Raw genomic sequence first — 20,596 nt, forward strand, 5'->3', positions numbered from 1 at the left:
TGGCTTGCAAGGTTGGACGTTTGTAACCAAGCAAACAATTAAAAAATGCATCTATTCAGATACTTCAAAGTTTTTTCTCATCTTTTTCTCATCTTCATTTTTATACAGCACTCCACACACACAAACTTCTTTTCATTCCCAATATGGTTCCAATAAGATGATATAGTACTTATGACTAGCCTATTATAGCGATGCACTTTGTATGTACTTATTGTGATGTGCCATCTCTGGCCTTGGCAGTATGCACATAAATTTCATGTACATCCTGCAATTTCAGGATGTGAGGTTTTGGTGACACTTTGCAAGGTGTACATATCACAGCGATTCTAAGTGGAAAAATATCTACCTTGATGGCCTTCATTTTAGAGAGTACTTGTACAAACCTCACTCCAGTTGGCTTTTCCTGAACTCCTGTACAGTGGAACCTCGGTTTACAACTACCTCTGTTTATGAACGCCTCCGTTTACGAATGCCGCGGACCCGGAAGTGTTTACATCCGGGTTCCACGGCATCAGATGCGCAGATCACGCATGTGCAGAAGTGCTCTATCGGCGTTTCGCGCACGTGCAAAAGCATGCCTTCGGGGAGCGAATGCCTCCGTTTACGAACGCCTCCGTGGAACGGATTGTGTTTGTAAACTGAGGTTCCACTATACTCAGGCTTTTGAATAATTAGATGCTGTAGCCATACAACCTTATTTGTGTGCCCCCTCCATGAGAGGTCTGGAGGGCGGCAACATGAGAACAGGCCTTTTCCGAGGAATGCTCAACCCAGGGAGGCTCCCCTGGCGCCTTTATTACATGTCTTTTGGCGCCAGGCAAAAATGCTCCTCTATAACCTGGCCACTGGCTGAATTGACAATCATCAGATTTTTAAATGTATTGGGGGGGGGCTATTGGTTTGTTTTTGTTATTTATTTTGTATTTCTATGCTGTAAACCACCCTGTGATCATCAGATGAAGGGCAGTATACATATTTAATAAATAAAACAATATACTATGGGAAAGAACAAAACAATGCACCAAAAATGGTCACTTTTTGTTTATAAATACAAGTGTGGCAATGTGCAAATGCAGGCAATTAAGCAAACTCCACAACCACATCAGTTTACAGATTATTCCTTATGTTTCCTGCCAGCAGCTATTAGCTATAGACCCAAGACATGGTTAAAGGGGACAAGATACAGCCACCTTGATAATGTCAAGCCAGTTTGATTAATGCTTTGATGGAAGACCTTCTGGGAACTCAATGCAAACCACCTTCAGTTTCATGGTGGAAAAAGGCACCCTAACTTTGATACATTCTGGTCTTTTCAGGAATGTATCAGAAAAAAACTGAGAGCTGATTTTAAAAAATAGATGAGAAAACTTTACCTGCTTCTGAGTAAATTGAACCCATTGTGTTCCTTCTGGGAAGGTGGGCTCTCTTCAACAATGGTTGGCATTTCAATTTCAAAGTCTTTTGGAACATTCTGTATATTTGGTTCCCTGAAGCTTATACGGCCTAAAAACAAAAATGGTGCAAAGGTAAAAAGACAGGCAGTATGTTGCAGTACAGCAAACCTCTGAATGAATACTGAAGCTAAAACTAAAGCACTAAATGCTGAAATGCAAAAGCAGAAGACAAAGCAGACTTGACCAACAAGCTTCCAGTTTTGCAGAACAAAGTACTCTTTAAATGATCATGTTCAATTAGTACATTTCAAAATTCTAGTGTTTATATGGAATAGGTATGATGCAAATTTAAAGAGAGTTCAGTGAAGAAGCTCACTCCATGAGTTACAGAGAGCTGCAGTGACAAAGCATCAAGAAAACTGGCAAGTTAAGCAGCCAAGTGACTGAGGATAAGTAATACCCATTTCAATAATTTTTAAGCATCAGATTTGACCAACAAGGGCACAGCAATGGCACTGTGTTCAAGGAGCTAAATCCTATATGGCTCGGGGCTACATCCTTGGTAAGCCTGTAGAAACTGAGCTTTCAATTTTACCCAAGACAGCAAGCTTCAGGGGCTACAGAAAACAAGAAAATTTTGGAGAAAGGGTAGAAAGAAAACTGCACTAATAATACAGTTCCATACAGATCTAGCTAGTAGGTCAGTTCAGAAAAAGATGCTTAGTTAAGCAGTAGAGTGAGTTCAGCAGTCAGGCAAGGAGGCCTCAAAGTAGCAGGTGGGCATTTCAGTATTTTATTTTTTTTTATGTAACCATGGGACACTGGTGGGGAACCTCCAGTCTGCAGACCAAATAGGTCCATCAGTCCTCTGAATTTGGCCCACAAGGCCATCTGAATAAACCATACATGCCTGTTAGCCACTTGACATCAGGCACAGAGATATCTGATCTCCAATATTAACATTAAGCACCACACCGCAAAGATAGGGAAGAAACCTCTGCATGCTCCTGGGGCTTGAACTTTGTACATTTGGCAGGTGGGCAGTCCTTCCAACCTGCCGAAATACCCTGTTGAGGTTGGGCCAGTTCTAGATGTGGTCCTGCAGCTTGAACCAGTTCCACATTCCTGCTCTAGGGACATTCAATTAATGAGTGACCTTTCCCACAACACGTGCAGTCAGACAGAAACTGCAAAGCTTCCATGATTCATTTGGACCATGCACTAGCTTTCCTGGTTCTTTTTCAGTCAAACGTTGATAAACCGCCAAGGAGATACCTTCCGATGTAAAAAGCACCTGCTACCTGTAGCACTGTGAGTCTGAGAAACAGGATAGATTCGTTCCATGCCCAGCACAGGGTTTAAACGCTTCTCCCTCTGCAGTGGAAACACCACTTTGGTCATGGCATTGGTGATCTTCCTCCATTCTAAAATCAGGCCTGGCAATGGGTGCAAGGCCCTCAGTTTCTCCAGAACATCCTATGGAAATTAACCGTGGCACAAGTCAGTTAGCTGTCTTTCACACTGATTCTTTGAAACATTGGGAGCAACCCTTGAAAAATATTCTGGGCCATATGAGGGTACAGCCAGGCTAGCATGGTACCAGGAGTCCTGTATCAAGAGCCTCCTTTCTTTTCTGCTTTGACTGCCATAGACGGGACAGAAGATGACAAAGCAGAGCCATTGTGATGCTTGGAGAAAAGAGACCTCCTAGCACATAGGGAGTGGGTTGGGAGATGATGGGAAAGATCAACCAGCCCCTATCTCTTATTGTCTTCCTGCCTTTTCTCTTCTTGGACCTTTCCCCATTAAGGCTTACAGAAAGCCCTAAGTAAACAAACTTGTCTTCTCATTCCAAGGCAGGAACCCAAAAATGTTTTTCCTGCCTGAACAATTGCCTTACTGCAAAAGTTGAATGGAATTTGCTGCCACAATAATGCGTCCTAGTCATTGGCTTAGGAAACATTGTTTAAAGCATCAAGTAGATTGGGGTTGGGCTAGATGACCCTCGTGGTCCCTTCCAACTCTACAATTCTAGGATTCTATGAAGACCAGTTAGGCATGATTGTTACGGTGAGCTGCAGTTAGTACAGCTCACGTGTGAAAACATCTGAGGCCTTTAAGTAATGCATGGAATTGATAATACTGAGTCAGGTAACACAACAGTAATGCGCTGAAATTGAAGTAGGCAACTTGATTTTTGTGTGGACATCACTTATGCAAAACCAGCAATTGTGAAACATAATTCCACCAGTGTTTTTTTTACAAATGACTAGCTTCCCACAATCACACATAGGCTAGAAAGGATGCTTTTCCAGGGGTTGCACACAAACAATATACCTTGGTGGTACTGAATTGCTTGCTTAATTTGGCAATTTTCCCATTTGCTATTTTCCTTCCAGTGTAACCTAATGTTTTCTTGCCCCTTTGCACTTTTGATTCTCCATTGAATGGCAACTTCTGCTCCAAAAACAGCACCTGAAAGAGGTAATAAATTCAGTCAGTGGAATCTTGCCATTTTCTTGGGGCTTAGACAACTCCTCCTTCCCATGCCTACTTCTTAACCCACAATGAACTGCGATTGTAGCTAACCCATTAGCCGACAAGCTCTGCTAGGCCACAAACTCCCATTTTACCAATACTGGATTTTTAAAAAACCAACTTTTAACCAAACACCTTTAGGCACCAGGCAAAAACGGTCCTTTTTAACCAGGCTTTTGGTTTATATATGATTGACTTCCTATGCCCTTTTAAAATGTGGGGTTTGGGGGGGTATTGGGTTGCTGTTTTTATTTTGATTATGTATTTTGAGGTTTTATATTCTGATTTTGTTCTGTGAACTGCCCTGAGACCTTTGGGTATAGGGCAGTATATAAATAATAATAATAATAATAATAATAATAATAATAATAATAATAATAAAAAATGAGGTAATTAAGGAAAAGTAAGAATGAGCAGTTAAACAGAATCTGACCCTTCATTTTCTGCATAAAATACTAAGAACACTTTAACTAAAATGATGCAAATAATGGCAGCTGCTGATTTAAATTTTTATTGGAAGTTTAGAGTCTGTGTGTTTCTCTAGTCCAGGCATCACCAAACTTCGGCCCTCCAGATGTTTTGGACTACAATTCCCATCTTCCCCCGACCAGTGGTCCTGTTAGCTAGGGATCATGGGAGTTGTAGGCCAAAACATCTGGAGGGCCGCAGTTTGGGGGTGCCTGCTCTAGTCTCTCTCTGCACTCAGATGAAGAAGTCCTGCTAGTGCAACGGGGCTTTCCCTCCACCCTCTTCCCTCAGCACACACACACCCCTAATTGGCTTAGGGAGGCCAGGAGAATCCCTGGAACAGAACAAAGAGGCTGGGGCTGGGAGAGATGGAACACCATTCCAGGAATGCTTGCACTGATGCAATTATTGCCTTAGCAAAACACTGAATTCCACCCACGATGTGTTGAGAACAGCCTCTCATCAGAAGGAAGCAGCACTCTGGCCAACTGAAGGACGGCAACTTTGTTCCAGTCAAAATTTCACTGGTGGATTTGTTTATCAGTTTTCTCCCACTGATCACAATAAGGACAGGGCTCACTCTATTGAAAGGGGCCATGTGTTCAGTACCTCAGCAATGTCATCAGGACAGGTCAAGGAGAAACTGTGACCTGCCAGCTGATATATCCGATTCTCAATCTCGTTTAGTTTTGCTTCCATGACATGTTTCTGCGTCTCACACTCAACTGTGCTAAATCCGATGCCGTTGAGCTCCAGCAAGGCCAGGCAATATTGATTTGGCATCTCTACTTTACGAAAAGTATCTGTAAAGTACACAATGACAAATGAGGCAAAAGACAACATTCATTCAGTTTCACAAAACACACAATGACGGAAGTGAAAGTTCCTATTACTTGAATTAATAAATAATAATAATAATAATAATAATAATAATAATAATAATAATAATAATAAAGATGATGTTGCTTGCACCAATTACCCCTCCACTCCACCCCACTAACATTCTCAGTAGCTCTTAATAATAGGTTGCACAAGGAGTATCTGCAGAGTGCAGAGTGAATAGGAATTTATGGGTCAAGGAATTGAAAGCAAGACAGCTAGAAAATAGTACAGTGGTACCTCGGGTTACAAATGCTTCAGGATACAAACGCTTTAGGTTACAGACTCCGCTAATCCAGAAATAGTACCTCAGGTTAAGAACTTTGCTTCAGGATGAGAACAGAAATTGTGCAGCAGGAGGCCCCATTAGCTAAAGTGATGCTTCAGGTTAAGAACAGTTTCAGGTTAAGAATGCACCTCTGGAACTAATTAAGTTTTTAACCAGAGGTACGACTGTATTAGAATCTGAAGGGGTTAAAAACAATCAACTTTTTTTTTAAAAAAACACACACATCAGAGTTAGAGGCCTATCACACCTGAGAAGGTTTCATACTGGGATCAAACAATATGTCAGTAGAGCATGAGACTCTTAATCTCAGGGTCATGGGTTTGAGCTCCACCCTGGGAAGATTCCTGCATTGAAGGGGGTTGGACTAGATGGCCCTTGTGGTCCCTTCCAACTCTACAATTGTAAAAGTCTATGAAAATGTACCTATTGAATCATAACCATTCATTGTTTGTATTGCCAAAGTCACACGCCTTGTGCCCAAGGTTCAGGGCATCACAATTACAAAAAAGCACAGTGTTGCAAAAAGAAAAATGGGGGGGGGGAGATAAAGAGTTCATTGTCATGTGTGAAAATTTGTTTCTCATTAGTAAAAAGTACTGATATTCCTTCACTTTCCAAACATGTTTAATCATAGCAAAATACAAACAATTTCACACTACAGCGTATAAGGTTTTTGGATTTTCTAACGTGTGTCTGAAATTCAACCGGAGACTAACGTACTTTAAACTTAATTCATAGGGTGGTATTTAACTAAGTGAATTGACATTAATGAACATGGCTAAGTTAGGTGCATTAATTTTAATAGGTCTACTCTGAGTAAAACTTAGTTAAACACCACCTATGGGGTGTCTTAGCATTCTCACCTTGCAAGTTATCTTTATGCAACAGAGTATTCAGATGCTCCATAATATGAAAGACAAGAACAGACTCCACAGCTGCTCTGTATCGTCCAGAATGATCTGCGCTGGCACTGAGCCCCAGACTCTGACACCCTTGGCCTGCTCCAAGTTTGTCCAGCAAGAACAATTCCTGAGGAAGGAAATTGGTGACCATGTTGTGAAGGGAGCGTTCTTTAGACTCAGGATCCAACAGCCAGCACGCCACCTAGAATGAGGGAAATGCAAAGCACACTTAACTCAAAATGTGTGTCCCCCACCCACAAGAATGCAACAAGACTTGGGTATATGTATGTGCACCCCTTCCCAAAGATAGGAACTTTTAAGTTCTATTTCTGGCAATTCCTGGGGGATTTAAACATTGATTTTAAACATCACTCCCACTTTACAGATAGAGAAGATAGAAAAAGTGTTAGTTATAAAACCTTTGGGTCCTCATAGGATCCTGCCAGAGAGATGCCACAGGCCTTCAGGAGGATCTTGTAGTGCTGAATGAAATCATACACAGCAAGCGAAAATGCTCTCTTGGAATCCTGCAGGTGTAATTGAAGGTGCTGCAACCTCTCTGCCGCAGCCAAGTTCTGATCCAGGGGAGGTGGTTCCAAACTGGCACTGATTTCTAAAACAACAGAGAAACCATCTTAAGTATTATGGCAAGGACCCATGGAGGAAAAGCCATTCGCATTAAGAGCACAGCATCCTTATTCATAGGCTTCAAAGCTCACGCCTTTTTCTGCCATCTTTCCCCAGTCCTGTGCCATTTGGTCTTTTGTCAGAAGTATCCTACATCTTCCCATGGATCTGAACTCCCAGCCATCAGCTTCCCCACTTGCACCTTACACAAGGCTGCGTCCCAAACTCCTTTCCATCTTTTCATGCTGGAATCCTATGTGAGATTTTTTTTTACCCCCAAGCAATCCAAGCTCTGCCGTCCCTCGGAAAAGCTGCACCTTTCGTCAGTATTCTGTGATTGTTCTCTGCCCAGATAAACCATAACTGCCACTCTTATGGATAAAACAATACTTTAAAATTTAGTTAACATGGATTTGAGAAGGCAGCAAGATGCTATGCATAGGCTTCTCTAAAGTGCATTCCTTTATAAAACACTTCCTTACCAGTCTGTTCTTGAGATTTCTGTTGCAATGAAATGTAATAAGCATCCTTTCCACCCCAACACACAGCTAATCCAACTACCAGCAGGTCTTCACAGGCTGTAACAGGAAATCCATCACCTTCATACTGAATTTCCTGGTGCATGTTCCCTATGAACACACAAAAATTAAAATCTGTTAGACCCCCTGAAGTTCCTGCAAATTGTGTGCAAAGCATACTTTCTATTCCTGCTTTTTAATAATTATCTTTATGATAGCGGTGGGGGAACCTTTGGCCTACAGACCTGATTAGGGTAGCTTGCAGGGCAGTTTCTCCCAAACCCACCTGCCTCACACCTGACATCATATGTGATGTCATGTGAGGGCTTGTGGAAACATGGCTGACAACTGGGAGCCTTGATGTGTGTTCCAAATGTTGCACTGTCAAGGAAGGCTTGTAGTCAATATTGATCAGCTGATAGGCACTGATTTCAAGCTCCCTGCTAGCCATTCTCAGCAGAAAAGTGGAGCTTGAAGTCAGTGCAACAGTGATAGTTCTTTGGGCCACATGTTAAATGACAGATATATATAGTCGTACCTTGGAAGTCAAATGGAATCCGTTCAACTTCCAAAACGTTCAGAAACCAAAGCTCCTGCAGCCAATCAGAAGCTCCGCTGGATGTTCGGCTTCCAAAAATAGTTCGCAAACTGGAACAGTCATATCCGGGTTTGTGGCGTTCGGGAGCCAAAACATTCGAAAACTAAGCTGTCCAAAAGCCAAGGTACGACTGTATATTGTATGATTCAATTTGTGTAACAAACTCAGTGTTTTCTATAACCTATAAATCCATGATAGCCGAACCTTTGTCACTAAATGGCGTAAGGAACTGTGGAGAGGAAACATTATATGCAATTTCTCATTAACCAGTGAAGAATCCGTATTTGTCATCTTTGGTATCTCCAAGTGACTGTTTGCTGCTAAAACTAGGCATATGCCTTCTTCCTACTTGGCACCACAGTATACATGTTAGAAGATAAACTCTGTTTCCTTCCCGGATCCAGATCAATCCGTAGATTAACTTTCAGATACAGGACCACTTGCTACTTTACTAAGTCCAGAGTAAAATGCCTAGATTATACATTTCTAAAATAATGGAAGGAGCACAGGGGGCAAACTCACCTTGCTTGAACTTGGCACCAATAGTTGATCTGTGGGAAAGGGGACCTTTTGCTCTTTCACAAGCCACCGAGATAGCAAATCTCTTTTTCGTGCTCCATTCTTTAATGAAGGTTTGGAAAAGAGCCTTATCATTCGCTACATCAATTATAGCAAAATTTTCAGCACTGCAGGATGGTAGATCTTGAGATAACTGCAGTGAAAAACCTTCAATTATAATAGAGTCGTCCTCAGATGGAAACTCAGCATGTCTGCCATTTTCTGGTTCATGCAGCAAGATTTTTGCTTGCGGGTGTGAATCAAGTGCAGCGTTCTGCAGGAGCTGAAGACAAGGAGCTTTGTCTGTGGGGTTCATATTTCTGGCTTTGGAGTGTGTCACAAAGCATTGTTCCAAACACTGTGAAGGAGGCTCCATGAACTTTGCTGGAGAAAGAGGTTCCTTGTTCCCATCTGTCCAAGAAATGGAACTTCCTTTTTTGTTGATTAGTAAAGAGCCACAGGTCTTACTCTGATCATCCATCCCTCTAATTATGCAGTTGCTCTTAAAATCTTTGCGAAATATGGACTGACCACAGGATAGGGCAGAATCTTGATTTTTCTCAGACAGCACTACTCTCAAATTGCTTCTTGTATCCATTTCAGTTTTATTTCCAGTGGGGCTTGGCCATTTATCTAAGACTTCCTTCATTCCTGGACTTAAATCAAATAAAAAATCACACTTTCCCACTTGGTTAGCATTTGCATCTTTTCCAGTAATCTCAGGTCGGACAGCATCATCTGCCTCTTTCAGATTTTTCAACTTGTTGAGGATGTTTCTGTGAAAACAAGGCATGGACTCACTATCTCGCCTTTCTGCTATGTGGAAAGAATCAGCATCTGAGAACATTAGAGAATCATCCTCATTATACTCTGTCAGTCGCTGCTGGTTTATAGTGGTATTTGATACACCCTTGCCTGACCCCACATTCTGTTCACCTGGAAGACCATCTTCTAAAGTGGATTTAAAAGGAGCAGGGATAATTTGCTGCAGTGGAAGTTCTCCCATGGCAACAGCTTCACCAATGTGAACATCCTGGTTAAAGTCTTCATCAAACAACAAACTATCACTGCTATTCAAATTTATTTCAGGCAAAGGACAGCACTTGGCATTTGAATTTGAATTGACAGCAGGTAGGTACTGATTAGGAGCAAAGGAAGCCTTTGAAAGAACAATAGTTTCCTGCTCTTCTGCCAGATTTGGAGTCTGATAGTCCCGTAAGAAGCTTTCTAACTGGGAGTCCATGACAGAAAAACTGTTTCTTTCAAGGCAAAATGATATTTCTGGGTATTTCATAGTAGGCTTGTTGTGAGCGCCTTTCACTTTACAATGCAATAAAGCTGTGTTTCCTGCTACATCGTTTTTTTCAACAGGTAACGGTTCTGCTTTTCTGCATGCTAGCTCATCCATTGTATATGCAGCATTAGTTTCTGAAGTACTAGCACACTTTGTTTTCAGTGCTGAATCTGCTACTAGTTCTACTTTTTGTTTATCAGCTACTGTAGCTGCCACCTCCTGTTGCAATATCCTCTCAGTTTGCGTATCCAACTGGAAGCTTTCTTCAAATTCCTTGAAGACAAAATACAGATCAGAAGAACAGCTTTTGATGCATTCAGAAGGCTTCAGACCATTATCAGGGTGATTATGCACTTTACCCATAACTGTACTTGTATTTTCCAGGGTGGGGTTGAATCTTCCAGGGTCATTTTTGTCTCCTTTTCGAGAACTCTCTGCTGTTTGCTTATTTCCAGTTGTGGTGATAGCGCCACTTGCTGCTTCATTAAAAACATTTCTACCTCTGTCCATTTTATTTTCAGTAATTATGGTTCTAGCACTGTTTTTACTGAGCTCCAATTTGCTGCAATTACTTTTCAGATTCAATTTCTTATCAGATATCACCAGATTGTCCAAAACATCTTGCATTTCCATTTTATCTTTAAGAGGAACTGTATCTCCCTCTACTGAATTCAAAGCGGGTGTTTTAGTGTGATTATTCAGTGTTAACTCATATTTGGATTCACTAGCATGTATAGGTTCTATAAGCAATTTGTGCATTGTTTTCCCGCTATCTTGGTAGATTTCATTTGCCTGTAGGGATATTTTGTCAATTCTTTCCTGGTAGCCTAATGATCCTTTAGTTACAGTTTGGTGGTGTTTCTGGTTTGACTCACAGCTGTCGCTGGAGGGCAGAAAATGATTGTTGAAGCTTGATTCTTGACTCCAAGGCGTACTCCATTTTGCAACTGTGCTCTGTTCCCTACTTTGATTTAAATTAATTCCAGCCTTTTTCTTAAATCTAGCTGCAACATGATGTTTTTTTGAAGTAGCTTTCAAGCCTGGCTTTGTCCTCTGTTCAGTACTTATCATGGCATCCAACTTTTGCTTTACAGAGGTATCTCTCATACTTTCCCCATCTTTCCTCAGATTCAGCCGTTTGCTTGCACTACAGCATACATTATCATTTCTTGTCTCTGCCTTAGTTTCATCTACCAGAGTCTCTTCAAGTCTGCCATTTACTAAACTAGCATCTAACGACCTCTTATTTTTTTGTCTAACCCATTTTGCACTATCAGGTTGAGAATTGATACTTTTGTCCGATGAAATTATACTTTGGCTATTTCTTGATATCTGTTTCCCATACAGTCTATGTTTTTCCTCTTCCTCAACTTGTCCTGTTACGGAAAATGTGCAAGAGGAATCTGATAAAAGAGAGGCATTGGGGTTCCACTGCACTCCCAAAGCAGCCAAGTCCTCCTTTAAGAGAGTTTTAGCCTCCTCCACAACAAGATTAGCTGCTTCAATCTCAGTTAAACCCTTCAGTCCAGACATCCATATAAGGGGTGTAATTTGGTGTTCCTCAACAGCCTGTTCATCTTCATCCACTGCCCTACGACTGAAGCAGAAGAAACAAGACAACATTACCTGGAAATCATGCTTTCAAATTTTAGAAATTTGTAAAGAATCGCTACCATAGCACTCTTACTGTCATAGAATCACAGAACTGTAGAGTTGGAAGGTACCTCAAGAGTCATCTAGTCCAACCCCCTGCAATGCAGGAATCTCAGCTAAAGCATCCATGACAGATGGCCATTCAACCTCTGCTTAGCATGTCACCTAACATGCAACCTTAACAAAAAGTCAATTTTTATATTGGCCTACATGCTGATAAGAAAGTGAACAAAGGGGGTTGGGAAGCAGAGGTGACAACTTAGCTTGATTCAGAGGTTAGGTGCCTTCAGAGATCAGTCACTGGACACTTGACTTCTAGGAAAAAGCTAAGTAAAAAGAAGAGGGGTACAAAACCAAAGAAAAGAAAGGATGGGTAGGAATATAGTTTTCCCTTCAGGATTTTTCTAAGATGCTGCTCTCCTTAGGAGATGCTTGAGGAAGAAATTAGCAGAAATCTCCTACTGAGAAGAGGTCAGTTTTAAAGAACTACACATCCTAAGCTGATATATATCATAATTTAGGGGGAATGTATATTGCTCTTCATATGTGTTTCCAGGGCAGTATAGAAAGGGGGGGAATTATTAACAAGTATAAATGAACAGTGACAAAGTAATGAAAGAACATAAACAGCTGAAGTTAGAACTGAAAAAATATAAATAAAATACAGGTAGCTTGGGGAGGGAATTATGCTACCAAAAAGGCCCTCTCTTCTGACATCACTTGCCTTACTCCAAGCGGGTGGGGCACCTGGAAGACAGCACATAGGCATGCTGACATGGGAACACGCATTCCTTAAGAGTAGGATTGAAACACCACCATGAGTCTTACATAGAATCCTAAATATTACCTAGATAAAGCATGACAAACATTTATGTATAGTATTTTACACCAATAGCCATCTCAGACATAGCACACTGGCACTGGAGAGCACAAGAAAGCTGAAATAAAACTATTGGAGTGTGACATACTAAACTCTAGTAAACTGACATCCAAGAGTGTGAATCAGATCCATTTCCCAAACTTATACTAGCTAAAACTGTATCAAAAGGATAGCTTTTTGTCATACTAGAAATACTTTCAACCTTCTGAAAGGTGCTGCATTCCTGAAGGCATTTTCCACCTCTGCAATATTCCCTTTGGCGACATCAGCGACCGTGACAAAACCAGCCTTATAAAGAGCTCTAGCACACTGTGCATTTAACACAGATATCCGGACAAGATCACAGAGCTCTCTCTGGATTCCAAACGTGAGACGACTCTGAAACTGGGAGAGCAATTGTTCCATATTGTGCCACCCCAGACGGTTACAGAAAATGGTAATCATCCCTGAAATACATAAGAATTGTTACAAAATTCAGAATTTTAAAACTTTTTCTTTAAAAAAAATTAAGTTGTTATCAAACAGTGTATGTATAAATGGTGCAAATTATTACAAAATCACTTTCAAGAGATCATTTAAGATAACTACAGGGGTGTCTTCATACATTCATTCTGACAGTGCCAAATATTCCCTTATGATTGATACACACACACACACACACACACACACACACACACACACACACTGTTATTGGCCAAATCTGCACACGTTGGAAGACTGAAATATATTGTATAAGATACTGCAAAGGTTACTGGATTTATTATCCTGCCATTCCTCCCAAAATAGTCTGCTGCAAACACCAATTTGTTGTATAATGATGATGATGATGATAATAATAATAATAATAATAATAATAATAATAATAATAATTTATTACTTATAAAAATAAATTGTGTATCAGTATAGCCTCACCTGCATAAGTAGCAGCAGACTGTTGTAAAGACTGAAGCTGTCCACGATTGCTGCCATATTTCTTAGCAACATCATTTATAGGAACCTCATTTATTAAGTCCAAGAGAGCCAGGCTTGTAAAAAATCTACATCAGTAAAAATTAAGATAAGTTGGTGTGCTGCAAAAGGGGCATGAATATTGCCTTATGGTAAGAACATAGAAAGAAAAAAATTAGAAGCAGATGCATTAACCGAGAAGGTTGCATCTCTATTGGTGTGGACATTTATGCCAAATTCATTTTCTGTCTGACTTTCTTCAATTTACCTTCCACTGGGAAGAAAATCAGCCCGGGATGGGGGGTGGGGGGCAGGGGCTGGATGGGCAAGCTAGCTGAAAGTTTAAAACAGAAATGCATGTTTGGATGTGCATCCCACTGAACCAAGGATAGCATATGATGTAAGTGCAGATACAGAGGCATAATAATTCCTAAAAGCAATGATATCAAAGATCATGGGGCAGGAAGGTGGAAGAGGCTTCATATATCCCTAAGCAGGTGGCAGAAATGAATCTGAGGAATAAACTCCCTACAATCTATCCAAACATCCTAATAGCAGGAGTCGAATAAGTATGTATGTGCCAAGCCTGACAATACCTGTTGAATCTCAGTTAAGTGGGTTCTAGTCTTGCTTTAAGACACATGTGACTGATTTCCCCATTCCACCCCAAATGCCTTCCACCAACTGCAAGCATTCTTCACTTTCTTTTAACTTTAACAGTACTATAGTACTGTTTCAGTGTATCTGAAGAAGTGTGCATTCACACGAAAGCTCATACCTATGACAAACTTAGTTGGTCTCTGAGGTGCTACTGGAAGGAATATTTTTTATTTTTTGTTAGTACTATAGTACTGTGCTGCTGTTCTCTCAGCTGGAAGAAAGGCTACAGAAAGCTACACACACAGGCCCGATTGCCACTTTATGGTTGGACAGCAGCAACAATCAGAAAAGACCATCTATAATTGTCCATGTTGTAGTCTGGTCCAAACAAAAATTAGAAGGGGTTGTGGTGCACCAACTTAAAAGTGCGTCCTGCAGAAATTGCAGCCAGCTAGATAAATTGCAGTTATGTTAGGCAGCTCGTAACAGAGTGTGTTGTCAAGGTGATGGAAGGATTTGGCAGGAATTCTGGAAACAGATGGTGCCTGGGGGGAATTGGCAAGGTAGCTAACATTCCTGCAGAAAAAGTTGGGGGCACAAGGAAAGGGAGCAAGAGAACACCAACAGGGGTTTGCAATGGTAGTTACTGCCTTGCAACTTATGATTGTCACAAACTCAGGCACATTTATGTTATATATACTGTATGGCAAAAGGACTACCATCTTAAGGCAGTTGGTGAAGCTAAGAAGCCCTGGGTCTACTTAAAGGCTGAATGAGAAACAGGGGGTGCCTGTGTATAAAGCAATGTCTTCTACAGTACTGAAAAGAGGGTGCAGGGGGAAAAGTCATTCATAAAATTAGAGATGATCCTGCCATTGTACTGCTGGTTGAGAGTGGTAAAAAGTAAGTGGAGCTAACTGCAAGTTCATCTGAAATAAGACAGCTGTTTCATGGGGAAGAGGCACATCCATGCAGGGCACTTGTCCAAGCTACAAGAAGATGGAATGTGTGTGCCTTACTAGCAGAAAGAGGAAACTCAAACGGCATACTGGGAAACCTAAGTTTCAGGCTGGGGTGCCTTTGTATCACCCACAATTTTGAATTCCCTCTTATATAATATGACCACATGCTGCTAAATGAAGATGCATACCTGGCAAATAACACAGACAGCATGAGGAACACAGTAATTGCCTGCAAGCACTGGAAATTGCGTATTTGCAAGAGATTCTTCAAAACCTCTCCGTATCAGCTGAATGTTTGTTGGGTATTATCAATCACAATGCCTATTTCAAAAGTTATTACTTCCTTTATTTTGTACCCACGGAAATGTTTTAGAAGAAACTTGTTTCTAAACACATGCTACTTGCAAATCCAGTAACTTCAACATTATACTGCTGAATGCAGAAAACTGCTGAATGCAGGTTGCAAAGGTAGAGTATTTTGCAATAATGTCACCATCACTTTGTGATGTCATATACCATAGTGTAATATTGTAAGTTGTTTAGCCATTACCTTTTGTGGATGGCCATTTGCCTACGCTGCCTCTCTGTTCTAGTAATTATTTTGCCCTTCACAGAACAAGCCAAAAAGCTTTCTTCAATTCCAACCAGCTCTGCAACTCTTTTCATTGAGGCAGGCAACTTCTCCCACATGCAAAAGAATCGATACCAGTCTATTTTGGCCCAGTCTTCATAAACAGGGGTGACCTAAAAAAAGAAGAACCAAAACAAGAAGAAACAAGCTTTGAATCCTACTTCCTTTACATACTATTTTCGCACCCACCAAAAGAGGTGGGGAAAGCTTAACATGAACCAACAGTGTGATGTAGCACTGGAGCAATTGAGGGAGTTGGGTATCTTTAGCTTTGATAAGAGACTGAGAGGAGAGCTGATATTCAAATACCTAACAGAGCAAGCTTGTTTGCTCCTGCTTCACAGGGTAGGACCCGAACTAATGGCTTCAAGTTACAAGAACTAAACATCAGGAAGAACTTTCTGGCAGCAGAGCTGTTCAATAGTGGAAAGGACTCCCTTGGGAGGTGGTGGACTCTCCTTCCTTGGGAGGTTTTTAAGCAGAGGTTGGATGGCTGTCTGTCATGGATGCTTCAGTTGAGATTCCTGCATTGCAGCGGGTTGGACTAGATGATCCTTGGGGTGCCTTCCAGCCCTACAATTTTATGATTCTATTCTATGAATAAATCATCCTCTATTAACACTAGCTCTATTTTAGTGTTGGGGGGAAAACCAGTTGTTGTGAAATACGTGGCAACTACAATACATGACAACATGTTTAACAGGCAATAGCAGTGCTAAAATTATTGCCTTCTTTTGGAGTCAGGTGACAGGGAAAGATACAAGCAATAAGTGAGGAAAGTTACTTCCAGTTGTGAAATTCAACAACAGGGGCTGTCCACAGATAATTTATAAGCTAATGAGAATCGCTGCCTCTCTCTATTGCATCTTTTCACATAGGCAGCAGCTACCAGGACAAGCCCAAGGTCCTGTTAATGATTCTGGGGGCATCGATGATAGCAAGTGATTAAGTGTCAGCAGGATGATTCACTTTTCACTAAAGATACACACCAGAGGCAGTGGCGGCTGTTGTACCGAAGACTACTAAAGGACAACCACAAGCAGGTATGGCAGTCATCGTCATCAGCAAATAAAATTTGCACCTGAAAGACTATTTTGGAAAGGAAGTGAGTCAAACTATGACATATTACCATGGCAGGGCTTTGCTCAACAAGTAAAAATCTAGTTTCCTTATGCACTTGGCATAATAGAATAAGGATTAAGAGAGTGAACTGGGAAATGACTTCTGGGAAATGATATATAATAAACTGGGGGGAAATGTTGAAAATAACCTTTCCTGAGAAACCAGAAGCTTTTTTTAAAAAAGGTATTATATGACCAGAGATCCCGAAGGACCAGAAGAAACTATGTACACGGCCACTACTGTGCAGACTCTGTTAGCCCAGAAATGGAAAGATGGTACAACTCCAACCAAAGAAGAGTGGCAGAAAAAATTGATGAACTATGCCAAGATGGCAAAGCTTACAGGAAGAATTAGAAACCAGGAAGAAGGGGTCTGTGAAAAAAGGGGGGGACGTTTATAATTTATTCGAAAAGCTATTGTAAACAATTACATACATGGGTCAGATTGACAGAAAACTTGTAGTAAAACTTTGAACTATGGATTGACAAAGGATTTATAAAAATAGAGTTATGAAAGAGATGCAGAGGAGGAAATCATTACATTAAGATCCAAAATGGGGGGTTTAAAAGGGATTATATGTTTATGTATTTAATTCATTGGTTTATGTAAAATAGAAAATGCAAAAATAAAATTTGTAAAAAAAGAGAGATTAAACTGGGATTAGCTTTAACCAAGCTGAAAAAGTATACCTGCAGTGGAAAAAAACTTTAAAAATTCAAGGCAGCAATTTAATATGTTTGCAGGGGCAATCAGAATAAGATCTATTATTTGATTATAGATGTAAACCCCCAAAATGTATTGTCTATAGTTAAATTTTTACCTCTATCTTCAGTTCATTTTATTTTATTGCTATGGCTAGTGGCTGATGCAAGTAACAATTCTGATTGTTCTGATTATGTTTAAGACATAACTTCGTCTGCTGGGATAAGGCATAAATTATAAGCCACTGATGTCAGGAATGATTCCCCCTCCGCTGGAATCTCAGACTGTATACCTCAACTACCTGAAAAAGTCTGAACAAAAACATACCAAATAAAGACTGTGCAGATCATTCTCCAAGACAAAGCTCTTCATTGCTCTCTGGAGATCAGCAAAAATTTCTAGTGCTGCTACGGGTGAAAAGGAAGAAAACAAGGTAGCAGAGCCGAGATGTGTTGGGCAATATATTTCTGCCAAGAGAAAAGGAAACATTTATTATTCTTATTAATTAATTTTGTATATTGCTCTTCATTTGTAGATCTCAGGGTGGTTCACAGCATAAAAATACAAGATAAAACCACAAAATACATAATTAAAGCAAGAACAAAAACAAAATATACCAATAACCCCCCTCCCCCACAACATATTTAAAAGGATTTAGGATGTTAGCCAACCAAAGGCCTGGTTGAAGGATAATGTTTTTGCCTGGCTAAAGGTGTATAATAAGGATGTGAGTGGCGCTGTGGTCTAAAGAACCACTGAGCCTCTTGGGCTTGCTGATCAGAAGATCGGCAGTTTGAATCCCTGCAACAGGGTGAGCTCCAGTTGCTCGGTCCCAGCTCCTGCCAACCTAGCAGTTCGAAAGCACGCCAAAAAAGTGCAAGTAGCTAAATAGGGACCGCTCTGGTGGGAAGGTAAATGGCATTTCCGTGCACTGCTCTGGTTTTGCCAGAAACGGCTGAGTCATGTAGGCCACGACCCGGAAAAACTGTCTGCGGACAAACGCCGGCTCCCTCGACCTGTAAAGCGAGATGAGCGCCACAACCCCAGAGTCGTCTGTGACGGGACTTAACTATCAGGGGTCCTTTACCTTTTAGCTTTTACTAAAGGTGTATAATGAAGGCGCCAGGCAAACCTCCCTGGGAAGAGCATTCCACAAATGGGGAGCCACTGCAGAAAAGTACACGTGTTTTACTGTTCATTTGCAAAATGCTTTGAGGCTTTGCTGCAATGAACTAACACAGCTAATTCTCAAGAATTTTTCTTTAACTATCCTGTTTCTTGAAAAAAATGGGGGGGGGGTATCATATCTTTGTAGACTAGGAACCTGAGACAGTAGGATCAATGACAGATTCATTTCTGAATTGAGACGAATGTAAAAAAGTGTAATTTGATAGTATTACACATAGACATATGAAGCTGCCTTACCCCAGCCACATCTAAAACTGTAGTGTATATTCTTACTGGATCTCAGAATAAAATCAGTGGCAAAGCCTTTGCCATTGCTGGCTAGCCTATTCTTTTAAAACTGATTCCAAGGACTGAACACTGTAAAATTAATAAATGAATCATATTCAGCAAACCAGAGGAGGAAGTGGAAAGGAAGAAAGATAATCCCTGAGATTCAAATTAAACCTTTTTAAATGCCCTTGGAGTTGTAATAGCTCCTTCTATGCAATCTTCTACGCAGCAAAAAATAAAAGAAAACCTGAACTAGGGCGTGCAGCCTAATGAGCTACAGAAAGGCTGCATAGTCTCTTGGCTCTGATCTCCCCTGAATAAAAAAAGATGGGTTTTTAACGTCTCAAAACTGTCCCAGTTTTGTGAGTGGGTACTGGGAAATGCTGCCTCGCACCCTAAACAGCAAAGAAGCCATAACAGATTATGTTAGACTGCTTGACACCAAAGGCCCTGTTTGTATATTAAAATTTAACCATGATGCTCTTAGCTTCTCATTATTTCAATTCCTTTCTCTTCTAGTTGCTTATAAACCCTACTAGTCTCATTCAGCCCGTTAAGAAAACGGGCGCTAGAGGTGCGACGGGGCCGCGGCCTTCCCTCCCTTTCTGCGCTCGGCCGCGGGGCGCGCCAGGAACACAATTAAACAAAGTGCTCTCCCATCGTGTCCCGCGGCCGAGCGCAGAGAGGGAGGGAAGGCAAGGCCCCGCCGCTCCTCCCACGGGCCAGGTAGGGTTGTCAGGAGGCAGCAGGACCGGGCTCCCGCCGCCGCAGCCCGATGCCGCCGTTCTTGGTCCGCCGCTGCAGGGGGACGGGAGGCAGAGGGTTGTGGGGGGGAGAGAACACGCGCGCGTGTACGTCCCACCTCTTCGTCCAGTCCCTGTGTCCGTGGGGCACATGCACATTAGCGCGGACACAGGGACACAGGGACTGGACGCAGAGACACAGGGACTTTATTATATAGGATTGGAACCTCATTTACCATATTTTGTCAGTAATTTATCTATCTCCTGCTCCAAAGTTTCTGTCCCTTGTCTCTTTTTTATCTCAGTTCCTTGATGCAAGTCCCACACATCACAGCTTTCATCACCTCCTACTTGACTTGATTGTTATCAAGTCCTCAGAAGCATCATATTCAGTGAAATAATTAGTTAAAATTTATCTCAGTTTTTCTGCACCACTTGGTGGTGTCTAAAGCAGAGACTTAAAGCACCACACGGGTATGTGTTTTACTTCCTAAAGCTTCCAATTCCACTGTAACTAGACCATGACCATTTATTCTAATGGCACCAATATCAGCCCCTTTGGAGATCAAAGTGACTTTGAGACTTTTTCTGGTAGGTGGTAGACCTACTGCAGAGCAATCTTACAATCTTGGTTGACGAAATAAATTTAAAAATTGTCCAGTAGCACCTTAGAGACCAATTAAGCTTGTTCTGGGTATAAACTTTCGTGTGCATGCATACTTCTTCAGATACCATCTTGGTTGACGTCGCAGCTACATGGTATCCAAGTGGTACCAAGGGCATGGTTTATATGTCTTGAGATTATGGAACAAGCTACTAAACAATTGACTTC

General features: G+C 41.2%; 1 protein-coding gene across 1 annotated transcript in view; it reads right to left on the reverse strand.

Annotated features, from left to right (window-relative positions):
- POLQ (DNA polymerase theta) overlaps positions 1-20,596 on the reverse strand; it is a 42,862-nt gene that overhangs the window by 9,286 nt on the left and 12,980 nt on the right. Inside the window, exons 12-23 of the mRNA XM_035141188.3 lie at positions 17,891-18,030; positions 15,659-15,852; positions 13,511-13,635; positions 12,801-13,044; positions 8,736-11,662; positions 7,580-7,726; positions 6,890-7,083; positions 6,432-6,672; positions 5,010-5,203; positions 3,732-3,869; positions 2,696-2,870; positions 1,374-1,503 (exon numbers count right to left, since the gene is read on the reverse strand). Coding sequence (XP_034997079.1) covers positions 1,374-1,503; positions 2,696-2,870; positions 3,732-3,869; positions 5,010-5,203; positions 6,432-6,672; positions 6,890-7,083; positions 7,580-7,726; positions 8,736-11,662; positions 12,801-13,044; positions 13,511-13,635; positions 15,659-15,852; positions 17,891-18,030 — 4,849 coding nt within the window. The remainder of the gene's footprint in view (positions 1-1,373; positions 1,504-2,695; positions 2,871-3,731; positions 3,870-5,009; positions 5,204-6,431; positions 6,673-6,889; positions 7,084-7,579; positions 7,727-8,735; positions 11,663-12,800; positions 13,045-13,510; positions 13,636-15,658; positions 15,853-17,890; positions 18,031-20,596) is intronic.

The sequence above is a fragment of the Zootoca vivipara genome, chromosome 15 (assembly GCF_965207765.1).
Source record: "Zootoca vivipara chromosome 15, rZooViv2.hap1.1, whole genome shotgun sequence".
NCBI lineage: Eukaryota > Metazoa > Chordata > Lepidosauria > Squamata > Lacertidae > Zootoca > Zootoca vivipara.